At 37.5% G+C, this 20,929-nt stretch overlaps 1 protein-coding gene across 3 annotated transcripts in view; it reads right to left on the bottom strand.

Annotated features, from left to right (window-relative positions):
* Positions 1 to 20,929, bottom strand: part of ADGRB3 (adhesion G protein-coupled receptor B3) — a 918,859-nt gene that overhangs the window by 47,193 nt on the left and 850,737 nt on the right. For 2 of the 3 annotated variants that reach the window (XM_027550852.1, XM_027550853.1), the window contains 6 exons: positions 19,083 to 19,233; positions 16,408 to 16,477; positions 13,481 to 13,547; positions 10,882 to 10,967; positions 3,348 to 3,446; positions 2,859 to 3,030 (listed from right to left, as the gene is read on the bottom strand). In XM_027550852.1, the coding sequence (XP_027406653.1) occupies positions 2,859 to 3,030; positions 3,348 to 3,446; positions 10,882 to 10,967; positions 13,481 to 13,547; positions 16,408 to 16,477; positions 19,083 to 19,233 (645 nt within the window). The remainder of the gene's footprint in view (positions 1 to 2,858; positions 3,031 to 3,347; positions 3,447 to 10,881; positions 10,968 to 13,480; positions 13,548 to 16,407; positions 16,478 to 19,082; positions 19,234 to 20,929) is intronic. The other variant, XM_027550854.1, reaches the window with a different exon arrangement.

Here is a 20,929-nt window from a genome sequence, read left to right as displayed (position 1 = left end):
CTTAATTCATGTTTTTGATAATTTTTAATCCAATTAGCAAGTATGGAAAAGTTCTGGTGGAACTGAATTTTTGTGCCAAGTATTTTTCTTCATGTAAGCAGCACAAATTTGATAATCAGCCAACAAAATATCTGTCACTTTAAAACCTGAATATTTTGATCATAGCCTAAGGCTTTTTAGAGAGCTTATTCTTGAAGAAAAATAAAGACTTAATTTAGAGATGGGACATTTTCTCCTCTTTAACACCTAAAGTATTAATATCTTCTGAAAATCTTATGCAGATAAATCATGTATCTTCCTTACAGCCCACATTGTTCATCCTGAATCATCAATCAAAAAAGTATCGTGTCCACACACTTAGAACAATTTTGTTACATAAACATTTTAGAGATAATATTAACACAGAAGACTCTCAGGATAGTGAGCGAGTCAATTCCTAGGCAGATTGAGAAGAAGTCCAGGGTCCCCAAGGAGGAGAAAGGGGTCTGGGGCTCTTGAAGTGGAAATGCTATGCTATGCTATGCTAAGTCACTTCAGTCGTGTCCGACTCTGTGTGACCCCATAGACGGCAGCCACCAGGCTCCCCGGTCCCTGGGATTCTCCAGGCAAGAACACTGGAGTGGGTTGTCATTTCCTTCTCCAATGCATGAAAGTGAAAAGTGAAAGCGAAGTCACTCAGTCGTGTCCGACTCTTAGCGACCCCATGGACTGCAGCCTACCAGGCTCCTCCATCCATGGGATTTTCCAGGCAAGAGTACTGGAGTGGGGTGCCACTGCCTTCTACGTGAAGTGGAAATAGGGTTCTGGAATTCTCAAGGAGGAGAAAAGGACAAATGTTTTTTCCCCTCTATATTCCTTAGTCTTAGTCAATTACACAACTCAGTTTAAACTGTACTGAGGAAGGTTCAGTCATGTCTGACTCTTTGTGACCCCATGGACTGTAGACTACCAGACTTCTCTGTCCATGGAATTTTCCAGGCAAGAATACTGGAATTCCCTTCTCCAGGAGATCTTCCCAACCCAGGGATTGAACCCGGGTCTCCCGCATTGTAGCAGACGCTTTACCGCCTGAGCCACCAGGGAAATCCAAACTGTACTAGGGATTATAGAACAACAATGTATTGGGCTGGAGGACAGTTTCTCCTTCCTGAAAACCTGACTAATCCTGATACCTTAGAATGTATTATGGGAGTGGGTCTGCCAGGATCTTTCTATTGTTAAATTCTAATCTTGTTATCCTAAAATGTAAATTGTGGGAGTGGGTCTGGTAAAATTTTCACAAACTTGAGACATTCTTTTGATTCATTGTAATAACAAATTAAAAGGTATATAACTCCATTGCTAACACTAGCAAGGGGGTACTCTTTCTGCTCCCTTCTGATGCCTATGTCAGAAGCTTTCTCTATCTCCTTTATACTTTAATGAAACTTTATTACACAAAAGCTCTGAGTGATCAAGCCTTGTCTCTGGCCCCGGATTGAATTCTTCTCCTCTGGAGGCCAAGAATCCCGGCATCTTTTCATGGTTCAGCAACAACCTTTCAATAGTTATGGTCGGAGAAGAACATTTTTATGCAACTTTGGCATATGAAAAATTCAACACTTAAAAGGTTTTTAATGCTGATATTCTAGGTAGTAATTTGTGATGTCCTGGCAATGGTGAGCTAGATCAGATCTTTTAAATGATGAAACTCCCTTTCCCCTTGCAATGTGAAGTCATTCTTCTGTTTTCCTTGTTTTTCATCATACAGTGTTCTTGGAATACACTTGTGGGTTTATGGCTGACATCTGTATTATACTAAAGGAACTCAGAAACGTTGTTCTCCTCATCTGGTAAATGAGGTTAAAACCTTTGCTTACCTTCACACATCACTGAAGAAGCTATGGGATGTGTAGTCAGATGCACATGTGTCATTCTGCAATATGCACATCATAATAAAGATCTCATGCAAGCTAGATAATACAAAATGACAGCGGATACCACCTTCTCAAAATTACTAGCATGGCACTGTGTCAGAGTGTGTTTTAGTCACCACCATCCCCAGAGTAAATGCTAAAATGACTCAGAAACCTTGTAAACACTGTCGGTGCTTGCAAGCACTCAGAATAATTTTTGCACCAGTTGGAAAACAATATTTTATCCCTAAATACTTTAAGTGTGAACTCCATCACTCATCTGGATAGATTTGGTGCATGTCAGTCTCAGTTCATGAAGGATGACTTCCTTCTGTCAGTGCTATCAGCAAACCTCACCAGAACCTGGAAAAATGCTGTGATTATAGACCTACAGTCCTTGGGGACTGTCCATCATGCTCCACTGTGGCCATTTTTTTTGGGGGGGAGGTGGTGTGTGTGTGTTTTCTAAGCATCAAATCCATATCAAAAGCATCCCTTTTGAGTAACCTTAACCACACCTTAGTACAGAGACAAAAGAATTGCTCATTCATCTTCAACATTTTCTACCTAAAACAAAATTAGTTAAGTATGAGGAATGGGGTTACGCTGTGTGTAGAAGCACAAGTTAGGGAACAGCTTTAAGAAACAACATCATATTATTTTTTACCGATAGGCTGCCCACCCTCTTATCTATACCTGTGATTGCATCATAGCCTCTCTTGGCACCTCTGCTGGTGTTTTCCCTTGCTTCATCCCATTTGTTTTAATCTGTCATTTTCAGAGTCCAAAGAGTCCCCTTTCCCTTAACCTTTTCCTTTAACATTGACTCTCCAACAATTGTCTTTAGAGGAGACCAGCTTTAATCTCAAGATCCAGTTATTAAAAGAAAAGATCCTATTTATTAACACGGAAAATACTCCTCTAAGTATCATTCTTCATTCCTGCAAGAATGATCTTTCTCACCTCTCTTCGAAGAATGCAGTGGACCATGACTATCACAAAGCCTTGTAATGAATCAAACACGGCAAAAAGTATCTGAAACAGGATGGAGCGTTTGTCTGTCATGGCCAGAACTGCAGACATCCACGTCAGAGCCAGAAGGGGCAACACCACACAGGAGCTCCAGAGAGATGCCCTGTTGGAAGAGAAGAAGGGACGTTATGTAGCTGCACGTCCACCTCAGGCCATAACCTAATCCCCGTTCAACAAAGCATTCTTGTATGTGGCGCCAATATATTAACTTGGAAGCCACAAAGCATATAAGATTCCACAGTTTTACTTAGTTTTTGATAAGCAATCCCACAATAGTTATAAAAACAGTTGCAAATTACAAACATTTAAGTATGATCTTAGTTCTAATATTAGTGAATATGATTTATTTTCCATCATAGCATTTTCTCACATGCATGGTAAAAGATTTGTAACAAGAAGATGTAAATGATTGGGACTAACATGGCGTTACTGGCGGTGGTGGCTGATAAAGCTGTTGTTGAAACTACTCCACACTTGGCACATTTGAGCGTCAAACCGCTATGAGGCTCACTCATCTGACTGCAAACAAACAGAACACCCACAAAAAGAACAAAATATTGAATTGGCACCAAAAAAAAGTTGCTGCTATAAGTTAGCTTTTAAATATGATTTCATGCAGAAAAGCATATTTATCAAAGAGGAATTCTTTTGGTCGTGTTTAAAGATGCATTTATACTACACAGTATTTTTGTAACATTTACCTCTTAATAATATGGGCCTTTGTTACATGTAAAGCATATTTCAATCATTTATACCATAAATGGCCCTTGTATCTACAGGTCAAAGTTGCCCAATACACTGAGTTAAACATAAGCATGTATTTGTGTGGAAATACAGTGAAAACCCTTTATTCAGAACCTTGATAATCAAACAGGTAAGGATTCCTAGTTTCAAAGATTTTCAATGTCATTTACAGGAGGAGCATAATATCAACTAAAACCTTCTGAAATACACACAGGTATCTCAGAACTCCAACATAAGGAGATACATATTATAAGCTTTTAGTCCTATGAGGAAGATGTAGCCTTTAACCCAACATATTTACATTTTGAAATTTCATTTAGCATCAATGTACTGCCTATATTTTAGGATGATCTGAATAGAGAGATTGATAAATTTGATGAAGTATTAGTTGCTAATAAATAGAGTGGTAGCTTAGCTTTAATAAGACACATTTAATATAGTCACTAAGTTCAAAATGTTCTTTCTGAACATTTTGTCACAGACATAAACCTAATAGTTTTTAAATGGTATATTCAAGTCTAGAGGATTCTGCAGGCAAATTCAGATTCAATCTACTATCTCATAGAAGCAAGTCACACGATGTAGAAAAACTTGACATATATTTCTTTAGAAAAGAGTATTTTTTAAACGAAAGGTTTAACAGAACCTTACCCTCTTAGGAGAAACGAAAATGGAGTTATTTGAATCAAACTTCAAAACACCTTGAAATAATTTTCTGTGGTCTCTCATCCATTACCATGTGATGTTTATGTGTAAAATACAGGCTTTCCCTATATTTTGACATTTTAGGAATCAGTGAACTAAAATGTATTGGAATGGGTGAATTTAATTCAGATGACCATTTTATCTACTACTGTGGGCAAGAATCCCTTAGAAGAAATGGAATGGCTCTCACAGTCAACAAAAGAGTCCAAAATTCTGTACTTGGGTGCAGTCTCAAAAATGACAGAATGATCTCTGTTAATTTCCAAGGCAAACCATTCAATATCACAGTAATCCAAGTCTATACCCTGACCAGTAATGCCAAAGAAGCTGACGTTGAATGGTCCTATGAAGATCTACAAGACCTTCTAAACCTAACAGCAAAAGAAGATGTCCTTTTCATCATAGGGGACTGGAACACAAAAGTATGAAGTCAACAGATACCTGGAGTAACAGGCAAATTTGGCCTTGGAGTACAGAATGAAGCAGGGCAAAAGCTAACAGAGTTTTGCCAAGAGAACACACTGGTCATAGCAAACACCCTCTTCCAATAACACAAGAGATGACTCTAAACATGGACATCACTGGGTGGTCAACACTGAAATCAGACTTATTACATTCTCTGCAGCCGAAGATGGAGAAGCTCCATACAGTCAGCAAAAACAAGACTTGGAGCTGACTGTGGCTCAGATCATGAACTCCTTATTGCCAAATCCAGACTTCAATTGAAGAAAGTAGGGAAAACCACTAAACCATTCAGGTATGATCTAAATAAAATCCTTTATGATTATACAGTGGAAGTGACAAATAGAGTCAAGGGACTACATATGATAGACAGAGTGCCTGAAGAACAATGGACAGAGGAAATCATGACATTGTACAGGAGGCAGTGATCTAGACCATCCCCAAGAAAAAGAAATGCAAAAAGGCAAAATGGTTGTCTGAGGAGGCCTTACAAATAGCTGAGAAAAGAAGAGAAGTGAAAGGCAAAGGAGAAAAGGAAAGATATACCCATTTAATGCAGAGTTCCAAAGAATAGCAGGAGAGATAAGAAAGCCTTTCTAAGTGATCAATACAAAGAAGTAGAGGAAAACAATAGAATGGGAAAGACTAGAGATTTCTTCAAGGAAATTAGAGATACCAAGGGAACATTTCATGCAAAGATGGGCAGAATAAAAGACAGAAATGGTATGGACCTAACAGAAGCAGAAGATATTAAGAAGAGGTGGCAAGAAAACACAGAAGATTTTCATGACCCAGATAACTATGATGGTGTGATTACTCACCTAGAGCCAGACATCCTGGAGGGTGGTCAAGTGGGCCTTAGGAAGCACCACTATGAACACAGCTAGTGGAGGTGATGGAATGCCAGTTGAACTATATCAAATCCTAAAAGGTGATGCTGTGAAAGTGCTGCACTCAATATGCCAGCAAATTTGGAAAACTTAGCAGTGGCCAAAGAACTGAAAAAGGTCAGTTTTCATTCCAATTCCAAAGAAAGGCAATGCCAAAGAATGTTCAAACTACCACACAATTGCACTCATCTCACAAGATAGCAAAGTAATGCTCAAAATTCTCCCAGTGAGGTTTCAATAGTATGTGAACCAAGAACTTATAGATATTTAAGCTGGATTCAGAAAAGGCAGAAGAACCAGAGATCAAATTGCCAACATCTGTTGTATCATAAAAAAGTGAGAGAGTTCCATAAGAACATCTACTTCTACTTTATTGACTATGCCAAAGCCTTTGACTATGTGGATCACAGCACACTGTGGAAAATTCTTCAAGAGATGGGAATACCAGACCACCTGACATGCCTCCTGAGGAATCTGTATGCAGGTCAAGAAGCAACAATTAGAACTGGACATGGAACTATGGACTAGTTCCAAATTGGGGAAGGGGTATGTCAAGGCTGTATATTGTCACCCAGCTTATTTAACTTATATGCAGAGTACATCATGAGAAAAGCTGGACTGAATGAAGCACAAGCTGGAATCAAGATTGCTGGGAGAAATATCAATAACCTCAGATATGCAGATGACACCAAAATTATGGCCAAAAGAGAAGAACTAAAGAGCCTCTTGATGAAAGTTAGAGGAGAGTGAAAATGTTAGCTTAAAACTCACATTCAGAAAATTGAGATCATGGCATCTGGTCCCATCACTTCATGGCAAATATATGGGGAAACAGTGGAAACAGTGACAGACATTTTTTTGGGCTCCAAAATCACTGCAGATGGTGACTGCCACCATGAAATTAAAAGACGCTTGCTCCTTGGAAGAAAAGTTATGACCAACCTAGACAGCATATCTGGAGAAGGCAATGGCACCCCACTCTAGCACTTTTGCCTGGAAAATCCCATGATCGGAGGAGGCTGGTGGGCTGCAATCCATGGGGTCGTTAAGAGTTGGACATGCCTGAGTGACTCCACTTTCACTTTTCACTTTCATGCACTGGAGAAGGAAATGGCATCCCACTCCAGTGTTCTTGCCCAGAGAATCCCAAGGATGGAGGAGCCTGATGGGCTGCTGTCTATCAGAGTCGGACACGACTGAAGCGACTTAGCAGCAGCAGCAGACAGCATATTAAAAAGCAGAGATATTACTTTGCCAACAAAGGTCCATCTAGTCAAAGTTTTGGTTTTTCCAGTAGTCATGTATGGATATGAGAGTTGCACTATAAAGAAAGCTGAGCACCAAAGAATTGATGCTTTTGAACTGTGGTGCTGGAGAAGACTCTTGAGAGTCCCTTGGACTGCAAGGAGAGCAACCAGTCCATCCTAAAGGAAATCAGTCCTGAATATTCATTAGAAGGACTGATGTAGAAGCTGAAAGTCTAATATGTTGGCCACCTGATGTGAAGAACTGACTCATTTGAAAAGACCATGATGCTGGGAAAGATTAAAGACAGGAGGAGAAGGGGACGACAGAGGATGAGATGGTTGGATGGCATCACCGACTCAATGGACATGACTTTGAGTAAATTCCGGAAGTTGGTGATGGACAGGGAGGCCTGGTATGCTGCAGTCCATGGGGTCACAAAGAGTTGGACTGAACTGATCAGGTTTTCCCAGTAGTTTTTTAAAAAACTAATATTGTGGTGGACCATATTTAAACTAAAAATGGTAGAACAGAGAAAGTGACAAGGGCCTCATAATTTAGAATGTCTGGTTTCTTTTAAAGAGGTGCCTTAAGGAGGGTTCGGGATGGGGAACACATGTATACCTGTGGCAGATTCATTTTGATATTTGGCAAAACTAATACAATTATGTAAAGTTTAAAAATCAAATAAAATTAGAAAAAAAAAGAAAAAGAAAAAAAAATAAAGAGGTGCCTTCATTGGTGAATTGAACTTTGATAAGATGATAAATCTGAAATTTATTAAGTAAGCAGATAAATCAGCAGACCCCATGAGAAAGATCAAAACTCTGAGTTAGATGTGGGGGTAGAGAATATGATTCTAAACTATTCACTTTACTGATTCAACTTAGGGCAAAGGTACTAGCCACAAGTATCCAGACTTTTCCAAATAATAACTAATAACAGTCTACCCAGTTTGGCTCAGGAATGCTTCAGTGGCCAGTGTGTTTGCATCTGCTCCCAGAAGATTGCCTATACCAATATTCTTCACATTATATGCTTCATAATAGTAGATAAGAAAGTTTCATTGCAGGAAAAAAGAAGAAAATGAAATATATTATTTGAGATGCTCTAAAAAGACACGTCATTTTATCTTATTTTCACTCTTTTCCAAATATCACTTTATATATGATATGTTGACATTTGCAGTAAATTCCCCCTTGGTAACTAACTATCCTTTATGTATTAGAAAACGTTATTCTAGTTTGGGTATTACAAAACTTGTCAAATTATTGTATTATTGTTTTAATACGCATTCACCCATTCTTTTATTAATCTTTATTGAGCATAAACTATTTGCTTGTCAGTTTCTAATAATTGATGATGAAAAGAAGAAAGGAGATTAAGAAGTAGGTAAAATGGGAGGAGGAATATGTTGATATAATAGAATATGTTGGTACTGTATTTGATTCCAAATTATAATGTTTCAAAGGAAACATATGCATATGTATATATATTCTAATAACCTGAAATGGTCTATATTTACAATTAGAGTATCAATTAAATTAATCAGTTAGCTTCTTTACTAATGTTTCTTTAGATAATTCTGATTATGTTCTTCACTGAAGTCTGTGTTATTGGTCTCACTGCTTCTCTGGGAACTAAAAATTAGCTGCAAATGTTCAGGTATGAAAAATTCATTCAGTCACACATTGGAATAGAGAGCAAATTTCAATCTTTAAGCTAAAATAGCATTTTCTATTATAAAAAAAAATTAAGCCTAGAATCATTAATTTATTAATAGTCTTTTTCTGCTGTGGACAGTAACCAACATTCTGCTGCTTTAACTTGTATTAACTTTATTTGTATTTCTCCAGTAGTGGCCTTTCAACAAGGAAAAAAAAAAAACTGTTTGACTCAGTTTTCCCAGTAAAATAGATGCAACTTCTTTGACATTTTTAGAAACAGGTATTTTAAAATTAATAGGTAGACTGAAATGGATACTTTCTACATTCATAAGGATAATGTCATTTCTCCTAAACCTATGTTATGCCTTACAAAGAGTTACATGAATCAAACTGCATATTACATATAAAACAATCAAATGAGAAAAACAATACTGACTGACTTTAATAAATCCCTAGCATTATGCTTATTCTGATAATCTCATCTCTTTTTCTGACCTCAGTGTCATGAATGGTGGAATCATGGGTGCTTGCTTGACAGAAGTTCAGAGTCCTTTGCAAACAAACTGTCCAGCTTGGCTTCTTCATGTCACCCATCATAACAAGAGTCACCAGTGCTGAGTGAGTGCTTGCTTGCTACTTGCTAGATACTTGAGTGAATGCTTGCTTGCTATTTGCTAGATACTCTAGTGAATGCTTTACACACTTTTTTTTCCCCATATAGTTTTATCATAAGGCAAGAATTATTACCCCCATTTTATAGGTAAGAAGATTGAGCTTCAGAAAGATGAAATAACATGCCTAAAGACACACAAAGCTAAGAAATTGCGGAGCTAAATACTGAGCATGATTTTCTCTTTTACCTCCAAGCTTTATCTTAACCACTAACCCACTCCACCCTCAATTTCAGCAAGTAATTATACAACTTTACATCACTAGTGGCAGAAATGAGTTTCTATATCCAGTACCCAGTATGAACAATTTATTCTAACATGATTAACCTAGGCAGAAATAACTGAAGTAGCTGTTGCTCCAATTCTAACCATACATCAGACTATCGATTAATAGTGTGTGAAAGTTTCACATTTAAATGGCATAGGAAGCTCAGTGTCTATCCAAGCTCAAGTCTGCCTGTTTAAAGTTGCTTTAAGAGACTTATCTGAAGTGAAAGAGGTCTCCAGATGGGAAGTGATTCCCTCTCAGAAAGGAACCACCAATTATGTGTTTATTACATCATTGCAGTTCTAATGTTTGATTTGAATGATATCCAACTTCACACTGAAAGCCATTAAACCTAATCTTTTAATAGGGGAAAAATGCCCAGCCTATCTTGTCTATTATTACATAGATTATAAACACATAAATGACTTAAAATTCCCACCAGCCAGTGATAAAATACTATGACCATTAAGGATACCACAGATTATTAAAGAAATGAGAATATCTGGGGTAAGCTTTGAATGGGGGTACAGTTAAACAGAAAGGAGAAACCTATAAACATTTTATAAGAAAAGATACAAAGGGAAATTCAAAGACATTACTATTTAATTCAAGGTTTTACAAATTTATGAGTTAATGATATAACTTTTAAAAGCTGCTATCAACCTGCTTATGAAATGTTATTAAGTCATTAGATATGGTGATATTATAATAACAGTAAAATTAAAGGAGATACTTTGCAAAATTTTATAAGTGGTTAAAATGTACAAGTGAAAATTATGAGTAACTTTCTAGCAAGTTATAGTGAAAATGTCATAAAAATGAATGTATGATAAAACTAGTGTTTCCTGACTATTTCGAGTGAAGAATTTTTCTGATATATACAATGAACAAATAAAAGGCAATATTTTTGCCCTACTAAGGTTTGCTTGTCCTTATTCTGTTGTGTCCCATGCTGAAATTAGGTTCAATCTACCCTCCTTTGTGACCAAAACTAGGAGGTCTTTGAAACTCTCACCCAAGAACAATTATTCAAGTCTAGCCTTAATATTTAACCTTCTTATCTTACAAACAGGCAATACACACAAACAAATCCAGATTTTCTTAATGGACTTTTTAATTATTTTCAGATTTTGCTGACACCTCTTAAGAATAGCCCATTGGAAGCTCGAATGGCATAGTCCACCATACACACCGGTTTTTCAAGAACAAAATCCAAGGCCCAGTCAAATGCAGGCGGTGATCTGGGACTGGTGTGTGGGACGTGCTGTAAAGACCCTTCAAAATCCACCAATTGCAGCTTACCCGGCTCTGTGTTTGAGCTTTTTATCTAGGATCCCATCTCTTGAAACAAGTTTATTAAATACCAAAATGCCAATCACCATGTTGACCTGTCAGACAGAAACAAAGGTTGAAGGGAATCAGGTCCCTGATTTTTCTCAAGAACCCACTTTTATCCATTCACAACCTTGGCAGAATTATGTACTCACAATGGTAGTGACAGGAAGCCCTTCTCAAACATTTCATAAGTGCATACAGGAAAATAGGGCAATTTACCAGTAGTGTCAGTGTCCATCTCTTAAAGGATTCTCGTGAGTTGGCTAGGTGGGTTACTTTAATGTTCTAAAGTACATTCAGCCCATTTACTGTCCATGCTTTGCAGTTAACACTGAGGAAATTAATATTGCACAGGCTAACTTTTAAATTGCCATATTATGCCAATCTAGCATTCTTTTCTCTGACTCATCCTTGAATAAAACAAATGGACTAATGAGCTTCACACTGTGTCTGGGTATCAGAAGACTATGTCTTGCAACATGCAGCCAGGGTGAGTCCTGCCAGGCAGAGGTGCTAAGATTTGTCATTGCCCGGAACTGGGAGAACAGAATGACTCTATCCTTCATGCTGTGCAACTATTTTCTCCCATGAGACTGGGGGCATTTTAATGCACCTTGCTTTTCTGGACAAAGGGGAAAGCCTATTCAATTCACCAGCAACCTTTCAGATGGACACTTACACTAATTTTTATACTGTGCTCTATTGAACCAGTCTCAGCATCTCTAAGACTCTTCTATCCATTTAAAAGGTCTCTTGCATAACACAGCTGAGACGAAATCAGACATATTCATCTTTCTCAAGTCAAATCGTAAAATGCTGCAGAGAGAGCTGCGGTCTAGTTGTAGCGGCTTTATTATAAGTGCGCTGGGTTCTCTAACCTACTGGCACTTCCTGATAAAGGAATCCAGTACAATGCTGAAACCAAGATAATCAAGGAAAAATATTTTCTCCTTTTTGCCTTCCTGTTCCTTACCCTCCACAGTCAAAGGAACCTTGGTGTGACACCCATTGCAAATGGTGAAGCCTGTACATTGCAACTAGTAGCTTGCGAAAAATCTGTTTTAAATGAAGCAGGATGACTGGTTCATAAAAAAGAAACTTCTACTTTTCCAATATACTTCGAGCAGATGGAATATAAAGCTAGAGTCTGCTTAATTACTGGTGTAAAGAAGATCCAAAGAAACTGTTAGGTAAAGACTTAGAAGGGGCTACTCTTCACAGCTTCTTAACAAGATACCATTTGATCAAGCGAAAGACTGACTCATCTTCGTATATCTATATTTGAACTAAAAAACTGTATTCTGTGGATTCTATTAATCTACAATTTAAACATGAGAGAATTCATCACCACTCCAAAGACCTTTTATCTTTCAATTACACACATACTCATTGTTTCTTCACTTTAGGGTTATATGTATATTAATCTAGAAGCCTAGGGAAATAATTCAGTTGATTAAATAAAAATTCAATGCAGTGGATAGAACTATGTCTGATAGTTTTAGTTTTCCTATGCTCTTCTAACACTCATGCCTAGATTTTCTCGTAAATCACCAACAGTTTCTGCTCCCTTTTATAATGTAGAGGAGGAAGAACAAACTTTAAAGAAAGAAAACCACATAGAACTATTAAGAAAGATATCTCCAGCTTCCAACTTATTGAATGATTCGTTCAAGAATCGAAAAGGTAACTTTTCAGTTAGAAATCTGATTGTACAGTGAAATGCATCTTTGTATTTAATTCAGATTGTTTCTTTTTTCTCTGACATTTTTCAAAGATTTATTACATAAGAAAGATCTGTAATCAATAAATTCAGAGACACAGAGGAAAGGCAAGTTTGTGGAAAATTTTCATGTTCCGATAAATAAACATGCAAAGGAATTATTTTGTGATTCAAAAAAGAAAAATTTGTAAAACTTCATGCATAAATATGGTAGGGGTTCTCAACTAGAGGGGGGTGATTTGTACCCTCAGTGAACATTGCAAAATCTCTGGAGACATTTTCTGATTATTACAACTTGAAGGGTACCATTGCTATTTAGCAGGTAGATGCCAGTGGTGCTGATAAATACACAGGACAGCCCCACAACAAAGAAATGTCCAGTTCAAAACATCTGTAGCAGTGAGGAGGAGAAACTTTGACACATGAACATACATTTTCTGGTTGATATTTGGTGTCAGCCCCAGACACCAAATTAAGAGATCTGAATAATTATGTAGATCATATTACAAAAGTATAAAGGTATAATAGTGTAAAGGTGAAATAATAATAAATGAGGAAATTCTATATGTTAACAAGGAAGAATTTACCAAAACTTACTCAAACTTCTTCACAAATGTGAAATTCCTGAAACAGAAATCCCATACTCTCATGCTTAATATTCTTCAGGCTTCAAAATAAGAGTATTTTAGTGTGATAAAGTGCTGGGTAGACATCAACATTAAAATTTAAGTAACGATTCATCAAACTTTAAAATTTCTGCACAATCAATACGGAAGTGTCACTCTAATGGAAGCAAAGTAGACTTTCTTTGTTAAGAAAAACAATTAAGCTGATTTTGGTGTTTACCAGGACAACAGCGGCTGCAGGTCCCACAAAGGCGTAGAGCAGACCTCCTTCAAGAGAGAGCCAGCAACTGGAAAGAACATCAGATAAAAACTAACACCAATTAGTGACACGTATTACATCACTAACGTGTGACACAAACAGTTTGGACTATGTGCTTAGTCTTGGAATTCTGGCATATTTCAAGGGTTCATAGTTTTTTAAAAAATACAAGGAAGATATGGAAAAAAGCTAAAATTAGCGCACTTCGTGAGTAGCAAATACCACATACCTCTCACAGACAAGAAACTTTGATTATGAGGCTTTACTGTCAGGCAGTTAAAACATTTTAGACAAATTACTGTTGCAGTAAGATTTTTACAGTGACTTTCAGTACAAATGTAACTATTAAGTTATGCAAAATGCTGCTTTATATCCATTATGGAATTTTTCAAGTATACTCTGAAGCAGAAACAGTGTGTTTTTAGAGACTTATATGTGCCATTTACCTGTTCTTCCTTGAGGCCATTGAGATAGTGGAAGATATTGGTTTAAAAGCCATCATTGCAGGGAACAGAAAATCTACATTTTGTATGTTTTTTTTTTTTCTTTCTTCCAATTTTACTTTTTCCCAGACTGCTAAAAAATCACTAAAGATAAGCTTTTGAATGAAAATAAGTATAGCTGTGTTTGTTTCAATTAATAGATTCCCCAAGAGTTGCAGGTTTTCATGGACAAAGACAGTAAACATTTAGGTACAAATGCTCATTCTGTCACATCAAAGGACTGTCAAGAGGTCTTCCAGATGCAGAGTTGTGTCTACCACTTCATGCACCTCTCCTTAACCTCTGACCCTTTCATATTAGTTCTCAGTCCCCTGAATCAGCATGCTGCCTCCAAAATGAACAACAATCAACAATAAACAATACCTGGGGCTTCCTTGATGGCTCAGTGGTAAAGAGTCCACCTGCCAATGCAGGAGACACAGGTTTGATCCCTGACCCAGGAAGATCGCACAGGCCACAGTGCCACCAAGTCTGTGGGCCACCACTATCAAGCCTGTCCTCAAGAGCCCAGGCACTGCAACTGTTGACCCCACATGCTGAAACTACTGAAGCCATTGCTCCCTACAGCCCACGTTACAGAACAAGAGAAACCTCTCAGTGAGAAGCATCACAACTCGAGATGAGCCCCTGCTCACCGCCACCGGAGAAAAGCCCGTGCAGCAACAAAGACCCAGCACAGACAAAATAAACAATCTTATTAAAAAGAACACTTAACAATACTCATCTCTCCTCTTCTAAGAACTTTTTTATATTGGCTGTGGTGGTGGTTCCATGATTCATGCATTTGATAACTCACAGGATTATATACATTTAATAGTGCATGCTACCATGTAAATCAGTGTGTGTGTGTGTTTGTGTGTGTGTTTTCAAAGTCTGCATCTAGTTATTGCTCCTTGGTCATAACAGCAATTGATAAAATTCTACTTTCCCACTTTGAGATCAACAATGTAATGTCTATTAAAAAAAAAAAACAAAAACCACCTGGAGGAAAAGCCCTTAGGTATGATAGAACACTTCAGTCTGGCATCTCCAAGACTGCCACTAAACTTCTCCTGCAGTTTTGTGTAAATTCATCTTCAAATTGGTACTCTCCTGCTTGTACTGCATTCATTTTCAAATACACTCCTTGAGAGCTGGAACTCTGCCATCTATAATCCTACTTCTTTCCATATCCCCACCACAGTGGCTTTCAAAAAGAGTCATGCTATTTTGAAAAATAACAGATTAAAGGCAACGGTGCTATAGGAAGACAGCTCTACAGTATACGCTCTCAGCTCATCCTGTAGGTTGTATGAGAGAAACAAGCGCTCTGATGATGTGAGTTCTTGCAATTCTTTGGAAGTTTCCTTGGGATGGCAAGTCCAGTGGTGTCTCTTGGCACACTTCCCACTTAGATGAACCCACCAAGGGCCTAATAAGCCCCAATTCCTATCTCAAACCTGAAGACAATGAAACAGGACACCTCCTTTTAAGACTTACACTTCTAACAAGATGCCATCCTTCTCCCCATTTCTCAGCTGTCTCCTCTACTTTAAAGAGCAGATGAAGCAAAATATGAGACTGTACTGCTTTACATTTGAAATATTAAATATAAACTTGACAAATTCTCCCACAGAATGTTCTCAGTTTTACAGGTCTGATTAGGGTAGGCTGGTACCACATCCCCCTTTTACTCCCTTCTAGTTTCTTCTGTAGCCCAGGCATTCTATAATGTGGTCTACTGATCCCCTGGGCTTTGAATTTGAATACGTATCTCCCTAATACAGCAACAAAACTTGAAGTAACATGACAAAATATGGTTGCTGCCAGTATATATTATCATCTGTGAAATCAGAAGCTCAGATCAGAGTCCTATTTTAAAGTGTAAACGTGTCAAGATTTATCCAGGTCTTTAAAAATGCATCTGAGATGGAACATGCAATGTAAATATAGAAATATTTTACAAATTATGATTCTACTTAACCATTAATACTGGAATGACCTATATGGGAATACAATCTAAAAAAAGAGTGGAAATGTGTATATATATATATATATATATATATATATATATAACTGATTCACTTGCTGTATAGCAGAAACTAACAGAACATTGTAAATCAGCTATACTCCAACAAAAATTAATTTCAAAGAAAGAAAGAAATTAAGACTCTGGTGTTCCAAAGAAATGGGAAATTAAAAGAATTCTGAACAGCCCTGCAGCATTTAATGCCGAACTTTTGTGCATTTAAGAAACCTTACATCATTCCTCGTAATGTGACTTCAACCACCGTTAATGACTCAGTGACAGAGTACAAGCCATCAGCAGTGCCAGCCAAGACTAATGAAGCATATTTGACAGTTTACTTAATTATAAATAAGATTTATCACCGTGGACGGACTTACTAGTGATCAGTGCCATATCCTTTTGTCCTGGTGAAGCCTACGGATGTGGCCACCACTAACGCTGGTAAACCTGCAAGAAAAGCATTGTCACATTTCACATTCAGCTTCCGCCACTGTGCACACAGGTTCAAGCAAAGCCAGGACAGACCCGGAACACCGAAACTGGAGGACTACCTATGGATGGATCACTTCATAAAATATTATAAAATTTTTTCCAAGTACAAAAATATGAGCGTGATAGCTGGGTTTTTAAGTCAGTGCATTTCTCTGATGTTGCTAGGTTACCACTGCATTTGACATGGGTTTAAAAGAAACTCATAACAGAGATTTAGTATATCTTTTTAAGTTATTTTTTCCCTAGGGGTTTACATTCCTATAAAGGAATTTATAGTTATAAAATCAGAAAGGCAAAAAAAAAGAAATGGATGTTTTGGGGTGATGGAATATCACAGAAGTGGAATGTACAGTTGACCTCATATTGATCCACATCAAGCTGTACTTATAATAAGACAGAAAAAAATATATCTCATCATTTAACTCTTTATGATTTACTTATACTAACAAGAATGTAGGAACAAGGTTAAAGGCCCTGAGGATCTTTAGGCTTCCCACTCATCCTCTTTTCACAATCCTGAATGAAGGTCAGAGATTTATGCCAATTTTTCTTCATGAACCTCTAGGTAGGTAACACTCCATGCCTTAGTCCCTCTTGGCATTCAAGTGCCAGCATCCCTGCAGCAACTCTGACCCGACATCTTTTACTTTATGCTTCTACGAATCATGCTTACCTTGCTCAAGTTCAACAGAAACTCCCTGTGTTTGGTGAGTGGGATTCAGTCTGACCTAAGTTGCTAACTTTTTTTTTAAGTTCTAGAAGACCATGCTTTTTTTTCAGGAAGCCCATGCTTGTTTTTTTCCGATTGAAAAGTTCATCTTCTGATCATCTACCTGTGTCCCCTCCACTCATCATTTTCCCTCCTATCATTTTTCCTTATTCTGGCTATTTTCTTCTGGAAATTTTCACATGATACCATACCCCTTCACGAGGTTTAAATTATGGGAACTCCAAGGGACACAACTTTTTTTTTAAACAAATACTGGTCTGTGTGTGTGCATATATATATGTGTGATATGTAATATATAAAGTATATATGTGTGTATGTATATTTATACATGTGTATATATACACATGTGCATGCATGTGCACACACACATATGTAAAATATCTCTTCTTCCCTTTTTCTTTTCTTCCTTCTTGTCCTTCTTCTTTTCAATATAGGTGACTTTTTTGATTGACTAGACCAAGTTTGTCAGAAAAAATATCCTCTTCTGGGTCCTAAGCTGAAAAGCTAACAGTCTTCATTCCATATAATTTAGATTAACTTTTTTCTAAATTATTATGTTGCACTTTGCCATCATGAAACTCATATGCCACTATTCTGCCTACTCTCAGACTTCCTCACAGTCTAGAACCATTGGTTTAGCTTTTTCACTACCCAGAATAGTTTAATATGAGTTGTAAACCTGGAGACCCTGTAAAGCTGTACACCCTTCTCCTCAAGATCACCTTTGGTAATGATGTTAAATAATTTAGCTAAGGTTCCTGTAAATTGCTCTTCTTTATACTTCAAGGGAAGTCTTCATTTCCCTACATACTGTAGTTCTTGGATCTAGTCAAAGCCTGATTCAATACCATTCCAGCTTTAGATGGTCTTTATCATGAAATTCAAACAAAAATTGTAACACAGTGTAAGAATATTGCATTCTCCAGTCTCTTCTTAATGGCTTTCCCCCTTGCCTGTGCAGACACAACAGCCCTTGGCTGAAATCTGATGGATAACCTTGGTGCTCCTGGTCTTGTGTTTTTCTAGCATGGATTATTCTGACATGGTAATAAGTCCACTTATTTGTGATTCTTTAGGCTACCTCTAGCATTCATTTGTTATATCTTTGGTCCAAATTTCCTCATTTATTTTTAGTGCAAGTCTTTTGAAACTCAAAGGCAAACGTGAAAAAATCCTGAGCTTTTTCTAAAACTAGTTCTTTAATTAATTAATTCTAATTAAACTAAATGAATTCATTAATTTCAGTTAAACTTTAGAATTGGCCCCTTGAAATGTATAGGTCCTCCAGATTCCCATTTCATACGGCACTGTGAGAGGAACTTTTACTAATGAAAAATTAATTCATCCTCAGCCTGTCAGCAATTTTTGTGCTTCCTTTGAGAACTCCATAGACTAGCCATGTGGTTTCATTCATGGTCTAGATGACTTTCTCTTGTGTCGTAAATAGCTCTCTTGAAATAGACACTTTAAAGCTTTCTGAACTTTGCACTGAACTGAACTTCTTAAGACATTTTGCATTTTCAGAACCTATAGTAGAGAATACTTTTGATTTCTTGCCTGTAGATACCTTACATCTCATTTACTACCATGTGAGCACTATTGATTACCAACTGACCAGCTATGTGGCCATCCAGTTTTCACTCTTTTTAAAGTTCCACAACCTCAAAGAATGTTCCAATATGACTAACATCCTATATTTCCACTTCGACATACTGAATTAGACACAAAGAAAAGTAGCCTGGGGATAATCACAGTTTCCAACTTCATTCATTACAGCAGTGTTCAAAGTCATTTTAACAAGAGCATAAAAGAGAATAGCAATACGCTTACCCCATCCAAGGCACAAAAAGCGTTTCCTTATAAGCCGTGTTCTAATTTTTCCAGTTACAGCCATATATGATTGCCACGCTTCAGTCAAAACCCAACAGAATGAAGCCAGGAAGAAAAAGTGCAGAAATGCTGTGGTGGTCGTACAGATGCTCTGTGGAAACAGAAAGGACTCAACTCAGCATGGGGGGGGATCATGTGTCTTTCAGAGGGTTGTTAATCTCCAACTCACTGCTTTTACTTCAAATATCTACTTCTTCTTTGTGACAGAGTAATTGTTTACAGAAATTAGAAACCCTGGAGTCTTTCAGCTGTACACTATCTTACAGAATAAAAGTTATAATGTCATTTGTGTGCTCAATTTTTTATGAGAAGAAGCCTGAATGTAAATTTAAACTCAAGGGAGATTCAAGTTACTACTTTCCTTGATTTTTTTTCTTGAATCATAATTATGGGAATGGTCCTTTCTCTGGTTTAATATAAGTTACAGACATCTTGCATAATTCTTTTGGCTACACTGTTCATCCCTCCTTTTAAACCAATAATGCTTTGCTGTTTTATCTGCTGATGTTCAGATTATATCACCACAGTCTCTCAAAAGAAAAAAATTACTTTGCTTTTATACAATGTGATATTCAAAGTATAAAAACAAAGTACAAAAGGAGGTTTGGCTAATAGCCTAGAACAAAAATAACATATGTATTTTAAAGTACTTAATACATTGTGTATGTGTGTACACAGTCGTCAGTCATGTCCAACTCTTTGCATTGCCATGGACTGTAGCCCACTGCTGCTAAGTCACTTCAGTCGTGTCCGACTCTGTGAGACCCCATAGACAGCAGCCCACCAGGCTCTGCTGTCCCTGGGATTCTCTAGGCAAGAACACTGGAGTAGGTTGCCATTTCCTTCTCCAATGCATGAAAGTGAAAAGTGAAAGTGAAGTCGCTCAGTCGTGTCCGACTCTTCACAACCCCGTGGACTGCAGCCTACCAGACTCCTCCATCCATGGGATTTTCCAGGCAAGAGTACTGGAGTGGGGTGCCATTGCCTTCTCCAAAGGGGTGGAAGGTTAATGAGATATATATAGGAAGCCCACTAGGCTCCTCTATCCATGAAATTTTCCAGACAAGAATACTGGACTGGGTTGCCATTTCCTTCTCTAGGGGATCTTCCCGACCCAGGGATCAAACCTCTGTCTCTTTGCGTCTCCTGCCTTGGCAGGTGGCTTCTACCATTGCATCACCTGGGAAGATACTTACTTAACACACTGCTCTGTGTTATACATCGCTCTGTGTTATTATATTATAAGGTGTGTCATAATCAAATCATTTTGAAAAACTAGCCACTGGCAGTACCCAGCCGTGATTTCATGGATATGTTTCTTTGTGTAACTTAATCAATTAAATGTGTCACCATTAGTTACTTATGACTCATCTGCAAAGAGGAGCAGCTTCATTTGGGTAAAGGCTGCTACTTACTTCATTACTCGTATAATTTCTTTGTGTAAATCTTGCTAAAATGCAAGTCTTTGTAAACTTTCCTTTGTCATTTTCAGTCTTGGTTATTTCCAAAAATTGAAAAAAGGAAAACACGGAGCTACAAAAAAGATCACTAAAAACTCCTAACAAAGAATTAAAAGTATTAATACAATCCCACCCTTTTCCCTCCACTCTGATCCACTGTCTTTAATACCTTAGCCCAAATTATTCATATTTTTAATTCTTTCAAAATTCACCAGATGTTCAGTCCTTCTTATCCTACAGAAAGACCTTGATCATGTTTATCTCATCAGGTTGTTTTAATGAGGAGGGATAATATACAGATGCTGAGTAGGACTATAGTAGGCACTC

The sequence above is a fragment of the Bos indicus x Bos taurus genome, chromosome 9 (assembly GCF_003369695.1).
Source record: "Bos indicus x Bos taurus breed Angus x Brahman F1 hybrid chromosome 9, Bos_hybrid_MaternalHap_v2.0, whole genome shotgun sequence".
NCBI lineage: Eukaryota > Metazoa > Chordata > Mammalia > Artiodactyla > Bovidae > Bos > Bos indicus x Bos taurus.
This window is presented reverse-complemented; position numbering and strand designations above follow the sequence as displayed.